At 31.0% G+C, this 8,197-nt stretch overlaps 1 protein-coding gene across 1 annotated transcript in view; it reads left to right on the top strand.

Annotated features, from left to right (window-relative positions):
* LOC133183998 (uncharacterized) overlaps positions 1 to 6,202 on the top strand; it is a 33,678-nt gene extending 27,476 nt beyond the window's left edge. Inside the window, exons 23-28 of the mRNA XM_061318875.1 lie at positions 1,058 to 1,186; positions 1,594 to 1,704; positions 2,321 to 2,377; positions 2,675 to 2,725; positions 3,517 to 3,648; positions 4,771 to 6,202. Of these exons, the coding sequence (XP_061174859.1) occupies positions 1,058 to 1,186; positions 1,594 to 1,704; positions 2,321 to 2,377; positions 2,675 to 2,725; positions 3,517 to 3,648; positions 4,771 to 4,818 (528 nt within the window). The 3' untranslated portion in view covers positions 4,819 to 6,202. The remainder of the gene's footprint in view (positions 1 to 1,057; positions 1,187 to 1,593; positions 1,705 to 2,320; positions 2,378 to 2,674; positions 2,726 to 3,516; positions 3,649 to 4,770) is intronic.
* Positions 6,203 to 8,197: the final 1,995 nt, after the last annotated feature.

Genomic DNA, 8,197 nt, shown 5'->3' on the forward strand with positions numbered 1-8,197 from the left:
AAAAATGATATAATTGAATTTCAATGTAATTCATAACTGACAATTTTGTGAACATCTCTCTTGATCTGCACTTTCTAGTGTGAGGACATTTTCCATTACTTCTCTCTTCAGAGACATGCATGTATGTCTCTCGAAACGCTTGTATAATGGGTAGTAAGTGCTGAGGTCTCTTTTCTGTACTCTTCCAAATCACATTTCTCTTCACTCACTAAGGAGATTTAAAATAGATGTGATTCCACTTATGCTTTGAAATGTTGCTTTCAACCCTTTTCTGGCAGTTTTGACCAGTTATGAAATATTTACTATTAAGGGTCGTACTAATGTGGACTTTCTAATGAGAAAGATAAAGAACTTATGAAACTAGATTGTAGAACACTTATTTTCTTTTTGCTGAAACACATTTTTTGTCGTTTTCTTCACTTGTTTTACTAGTACTTAGAAGTCTCAACTTGTACTTGGAGGGAAAAAAATATTTATATTAATACTGCTTTTATGTTAAATGTTTGAGGTAAACAATCATTTATTTAAGCAATAACAACAATATCAAAACAGAAACTTTTTGTGGATTTAATACATTGATGACCATGTCAAAGTTTATCACTAACAATCAATGGCTTATAAAAATTAAAGAGTTCATCATAGATTGATTGTTCTAAATTTTGAATTTACCAGGTGGGAGTATATACAAAATTTAGAGTAAATGTAAAATTTACAACATGACAATTAGTTGTCATGTTATAAATTATATATTTACTCCCAATTCAAAATTTAGAACATTACAATACAATGAATATACAGTAAAACTTGTTTAATCCAGACACCACTGGTTCCATAGATATTGACCGAATCAGACAATATTCCGAACAAGACAATATCTTAAACAATTGATTTTACAGTTTACATCGTATTAAGCAAGATTTTGGAATACACAACATCCGAGTTACACAAGTTTCACTGTAAAAAAAAATCCACCTACCAAAAACTCACCTTTTTGGTTTAACAAGATGATTTTCTAATGTTAATTAATAATAATTAATTAATAAATTAATCAAAACAGAAAATGGGAAGCCAGCCAAGAAATATCTCAGAACAGAGGCAGTACCATAATTTCTTGGATAATATGACAGAGGAAAGATACCGCAGAAATGCTCTGGGTAAAATGAAGGATTATCAGGAAGGGCAGAGGGTAAGGACTATTAAGGATGTTTGTTTGAGCTCAAAGAAAGTTCTTCTTACATTGGGCGTGTCTCATTTTTATTCTTATCTACTTAATTGGTCAAGCTTTCGAAGAAAAAATCAATAATAAAACGTTTTGATTTCAGAACCCTGATAACCTACTTTCAATTTTTTTTTTTCGATACAATTTATCTTTGAGTGGTTGTAGGAAAAGTTATAACGTACATTACAGTACAGTGTTGCACTGACAAACTAACGATGTAAAAATTAATTCTATTCCCAATTTTGAATAAGTAAAAGTAAAAGACAAACATGAAAGTGTGTGAAAAAAAATTCATGTTATGTAATTTCCTAATATGAGGTACCTGTATCATGAGGTAATTAAATGACAAGTGATTTCAAATAAATTCTTTTCAGCATTATGACACCATGGACAGCCTCTGGGGTAGACCTGGGGGTGGGGCACCAAAAGGGTACACCATGAGGAAGATGAATCTGGACGAGATCATCCACCACCCCACTAAAGATGTAAGAACTGTTCTGAAGCCCACGTCTTTACCGGAGCCTTCGTCTTGATCTATCTCTCTCTTTCTGTCGATCTTTCTATGAACTCTACATAAACAATATGCAAACAACTTTACAGCAAAACATATATAAAAAATTATTTGTTGTTTTTGTTAGTGTATTCTGCACATGTTAGTATTGTGTCTTAATGTATTTGGTGTGTAATTGCTTGAGCATTGCTTTAATATTTTGCTTTCAGAAACGAATAAAAACAACGCATCTTGATTTAATTTTAATTTTTTTTTTTAATTTTTCATGCCTTATTTTTGAAAGCTAATTTAATAGAGATTATCTTACAAAACATGGAGGGAGATTGTTAGTAAAGGTTCTTTGAGAAAATTATTGCTATCTATAGATTAATGTTCTACAAGATGATGTATGTTTTGTGTTGGTGTCAGTATATAATGGGAAAGTTATAAAGAAATTTATCAAAATTACCTTTATGGACATAAGTATTTTTGGGGGGTATATATATGCCAAGATGTTTCCCATTATATAAAAACTATTGTGAATTGTGAAGCAGAACAATCTTACACGGGCAATTGTATTTAAAATGGTTGCACTTCTGTGATTTTAACAGAAAGCCACCGAGGAATATGTCAGGAAACACGATTGGTCAGAAGTTGAACCAAATAAGGTGCGTGTTCTTGCAGCATTTCACACACTAGTAGCCAAACAATATGTAACGTGTATTGCATGAAGTTACCCTTTAACTGAATAAAGTTACATATTTTTGGAGCTCAATTCATGTAAATATATTACTGCAGAAAATTTTATTAACAAGACTTTAGGATTTTTTTAAAAAAATTTTAATGCTTTTTTAGTTTTGAAAATATTTTACATAAAGAAATCTGACGATAGTTTTGAAATGAAAAGTTCATAGACTATAACATGAATGAGTTGTGACTTATGCATATTGGATGTTTGTTTCTAGTTCTTTTCAAAAGATGACGATGAGTATATATCGGCAAGATCCCCCCGACAGGTTAGCTGTGTAGTAGAACCCCATTCTATTTATAGCCATCTCTGTATTCTTGCTACCTGTAATATATCTTATACATGTAGTTTTTCCTACCTTGACTCGTGTGTTTCATTTCTGAAAAACAACTAATTTTTTTCTAATAAAAACACCTATTTATCTTCATCAGAACATTGTAAGACTAGTTCACAGTTTCTTTGCAGCATTCAGTTTTTCCATCTTTGCTTGCAAGTTTTGCAGCTTGAATGTTCTTCACATTATTCAAACAATTTTTTTTTCTTTCTGACAAACGTGTGCAACATTATTTATCGAACCACTGCACATATACAACAAATCTAAACCCATTCTTTATTTACCTACATTATACCAAAACCAATGATTTCATATCAATATTTCATTGTTATAATCAAGTTTAACATTTTTTGTATATAACTCTCCATATCACATATTTTACAAACTAGTATGCAATATAGAGTGTATTACAGTAATCATCCTTGACGTAACACTTGTTGTTTTATACTAAACAGTCATGATCTTTTTATTGTGTTCTTTTCTAATTTTAGAAAGCTATAAATTATAATTGTTTTTAATTTTTAATCATGATGTGTAATATAGATAGAAAAATATTTGTAATTTTTATCAATTAACAGTTTCTCTTGAACTAATTTAGTAGAGAAAATTTAAATAAAAGATTAATACAAAAAAGAGAGATTAGGAGTTGATAAATGTTCCTCCATGTGAGCAAAGTAAGGTCATACCTTAGCCTTTTCTTGAAGATGTAGGGTACATTTTTACAGAACCCCATGCTCTCGGCCAGAGATATTCAGGAGGGACGTTTATCCCCGGGTGCCAGGCCTAAGAAATTTATAAAGAGTACCGTCACAAGTAGTCATGCCAATATGTTCGATTATCGAGAGGATTATCCTCAGGTGAGTTTCCCATGACGGTGCCAGCCACAGTTTCGTATTTGTCACGTGACCTTCATCTTTTGCAATACTGACAAAGCAGATTATTTTGGTGGAGGTCAAGGAATTTTGTTTTGAATTAAAAATTAAACCGTTTTTTTTTTAATTACAAATGTATATTTGTATCCAGATTATTACATTTTGAGATAGAAACTAACAAAACAATTAATACTCCGCACTACATATTCAAATGACATAAAATACATGTACCGGTATATCATAACCCATAGTGCATATGCATTGCTTAAAATTCTATTTTTTTTTTCTCATTCATTGATAAACATAATTGGTGATGTGATAGATTAGACAATGATCTCTAATCATAACCTCTGCAGTAAAAAATATAGTGCATGTTTCATTATGAAAAAGCATGTGACGCCTAATTAACTTGTAATATTTCTATGCACGTTTCATCAGATGCCCCATACAGCGCATTAGACTCCCAATCTACATGTAGGTATAGTCATAACTCCTTAGTATTGAGGTGAAGGGTGCTTATTTTTGGTGAACGGCAATACGTTGATCTCTTAAACTATTCCAGCGAATATGAATATAATTTTCAGAACTGCTAGGATTGATAATTCATAATGATCATTTACCATAAAAATGAAGTTAAACGATAGTACTTAAGTAATTTTACATGTAAATCGTATAAATTTTCTGGAAAAAAGTTGGAAGTGTGATAAATATTCTTCTTTAAAATGTTAATAACATTTCAAAGTGATTGATGATTGTTGATACATAGAAATGCAGCTATATTGAACAGGTATATCATATAATGAGGCGTTATTGACTATAAACATTATTTATAGAGTGGTTCAATATAAAAAGAGGTTGGGGTTAGAACCTATTGCACGTTTACATGTATGTGAGAGACAGCACCAAGAAACCCTTAAATACTGAATACAGAGAATTGGATTAAGTCTGTGTTGAAGTTTCTTTCACTTTTGATAGTTACACTTCGTGCGACAAACATGATTTTTTGGCGATGGCATATTGGTGACATCAGAAGAAATTGAAATCGTGTAAAAACAAGTGTTGAAACTGTTACTTTGAGTTAAAAGATATGTACATTTTAATTTACAGAAAGATTACAAGGTTGGTGCACCGTATGCGACAGGGATCGAGGGATAACGGAAGTGACGATTAGGAAGAACTCTGCAGAGGGAAATTTCAAACTTTAATAGGGAATTTTAATAATGAAACGATATTAACTTTTACACAGGAACAGTGTAGATCTGATATACTTAAAGCTCAACTCTGTGTGTAGAAATATTCCTACAGAAAGTCATTATTCCAATGTTTTATTCATGAACCTGCAAAGATTAGTATGCAATGCACTTTTACTACATATGTATATAGATCTAATATATATTTTAGAAAGTTTAAATTTTACTGACAAAAAGGCATCTTCCTTATTGACGTTTGATGTGAAGGTTTCGGTTTTTGGTTTAAGGAAGATTATCATTAAATTGAGACCTGTATATGTATGGAAATGTTTGGTGACAGGGGGGGCATTTGGAATACAGTAACAATTAATGCTATATTCTTATTTTAGATACATAGATGAATAATTAATTGCTTGTATATACACAATAATTTATAAATTTCACAGTGGAGTGACTTGGGTTTTCCACCTCATTAAAAACGGACGTCTTTGATCCGCTCCAGAAATTGATATGGTTTTTTAGATCAAAGATCTGATTTTTAATGAGATTTGTCATATTGTACATATTTTTCTTATTGAATTAGGTATTCTTTCACTTTTGAATGCAAGATTAATTCACTGTTGTATGTAGAATGAGAGGTATATATATAAAATTGGTATGTTCCAAAGTACATATGTTAAAGTACGTGTATATATAGTCTCTGTTACGAATTTTTATTATAATATGAAAATTTGTAAAATCGGGGACTTTTGATTGTATATTATATTCTGGGTTTTCAGTTCTAGTACATTTTTGTGTGTCCTTTTTTTATTGAGTTTTTATCAATTTTAAAGAGGCTCTAATCAAGCGAAGCTGTGATAAAAAGTTTTCTGTTTCAATATAAGCATAGTTTTATGTATTTTATATTTGAAAGAAAACAATGTTAGATTTGTTTGATTTTTTTTTTAAAGTTTGCATTATTTCAGAATCATTTAGCGTCGTTCTCCATTTCAGAAATTCATTAATAAAAAGGTATTAAAGCTTTAGCGGTTGAATGTCACTGAGATTTAAAAAAAATGTAAATTGTAAATTCCGTCTATAACATTGCATGTTCTCCAATATCTATTTTCCAAACATTGTTTTCTTTGTTTGAACATTTTTTTTTTCATATCAACGTTTATGTATTATGTGCTTTACACGATTTTATACTGAACTTTTTTTTTTATGTACATGTATATCCGTCCATTCATATAATCAAAGAAATTATTTATTATATCATAGGTTTATGTCTACATTGTATTATTAAAGGAGGCAATGGAGCACACTGTTTTCCTGTTATGTGAACGCCCTATTAAATTATCAATGCATCATTTTTGTTATTCTTAAACAGCTAAACAAATTTCGAAATACTAAGACAGCTAGATCGAGATACAAAGGTGAATCAAACGAAGGTCAGAATGGCCTATTCATTTCGACATCTGACTAGAATTTTACGTTCAAAATGTCAAAGTTATAAATGGAACACATAGCTAAACCATACATGTACTCTTCGATATACGAGCGAGAAATTTTAAATCCCAGGGAAACAAACATCCTTTTCTAAAACTTTAGAATCACTTTCATCTGATTATTTATTGATATTCCAACATTTGAGTATATCACACGTAGATGTTTTGATGGCTTAATAGATAAATTACGTGTTTATCAAAAATTCATTTCAACATAGACTTATTTTTACTTTTATATGCGCATCATTACAAATTGCCTCGATCTTATATATATTGTTTTCAAGTAACTAGTATTCCATTTGGCATTCTCTGTCGATCATAGATATAACTGCAAAATTTAAAATGTTCACATTGTATACATTCTGACTTAATTCCCTTTAATTCAGTATCTAAATGATATCTGGGATTTTCACTATTGACGAGTTGCTTGAAATAACTTGGTGGTATATTGCACTACAAGATAAAAAAAAAAATATTGTACACACGCAATTATCCAAGTTGAAATCAAAACAAAAGCAAAACCCACATGTGGATAAAGCTTTAAATTGATACTCACCAAGATTTTTTTTTATATAAAGGCATGTACTTTTGCTTACAATTTAAAATTATCGACGTGTAGAAGCAGAAAAATTCAAGTGAATAAATGTACCTAAACAAGATGTAAACAAAAAGTAAGTCTGCTGTCGACATTCAAAGCCTACACAAGTATTTTTATGTCCCCGTAATCGGAGATTTGGGGGCAAATTGTTTTTGGTCTGTCCTTCTGTGTGTTTGTCAAAAACTTGAACCTTGGCCATAACTTTTGAAAGGTAGGTGCCAGGACTCTGATATTTCACATAAGACTTTTCTTTGGGTACAAACATTTTTGACCTCTTGACACTGACCTTGGGGTTTGACTACTTTTGAAAAAAAAAACTTTAACTTGGTCATATCTTTCGAATAGTTGGTGCTAGGGCTTTTATATTTCACATGTTTATTTCTTGTAACAAGATCTTTCTTTTTCTTTGGGTAAGAACACTTTTGGCTTTATGACCTTGTCCTCGGAGTTTCATCTACTTCTGAAAAACTTAACTTTGGATACAAGTTTTGAATGGTGCTAGGGCTTTCATATTTTAATTGTGTATTTTTTGTGACAAGACCTTTATTTTGTTATCAACATTTTTTAACTCATGGCTTTGACCTTTGACGGTGACACACTTTTGAAAAACTCTAATTTAACCTTGGCAAAAATTCTGAACGGTTGGTGCTACGGCTTTGATATTTCACATATGTATACCTTGTGACAGATCTTTCTGTGGGTATCAACATATTTTTTCATGACCTTGAAGTTTGAAACACTTTTAAAAAACTTTAACCTGGTCATGAGCTGCAATGGGAGGATCGGTGGTTCACAAACATATCTTGTTAATTTTGTTCTGTTTTTTTGTTTGTTTGTTTGTTTTGTCCTCAATTGACCTTCTTTTGAACACCATGTGCAGTCTGAGCTATCACTTTTATGATTCTGTTTTAAATTTTGAAACATTTTTTTTAATTCAGACATAGTCACTGAAGGACTTTGTCAGACATCACGATGTGTTCATCTCACGATGTAAACACTGCCAAGCATCAAACGACTACTCCTCTGGGTCGGCTAAATCAGTTTGCTCTTGTTTCCTCCTTAAAAGTTTGGCCTTGTTTGATTTCGAAGAAACCAATTCCGAATATGCATCGTTTCATTGTACTTGAATTTTCAAACATAATCCGGATTTTTTGCAATAAAATAAAATTAAAAGGAAATTCACTTTCAAACTTGGATTCACCTTGATAAGTGAAATTTTCATTAGCGGGAATTTGTAACTTCTTAGGAGAACGGTACAA

Source organism: Saccostrea echinata, unplaced genomic scaffold (genome assembly GCF_033153115.1).
Source record: "Saccostrea echinata isolate AGI-Se365-2 ecotype Australia unplaced genomic scaffold, CSIRO_AGI_Sech_v1 ptg000001l, whole genome shotgun sequence".
NCBI lineage: Eukaryota > Metazoa > Mollusca > Bivalvia > Ostreida > Ostreidae > Saccostrea > Saccostrea echinata.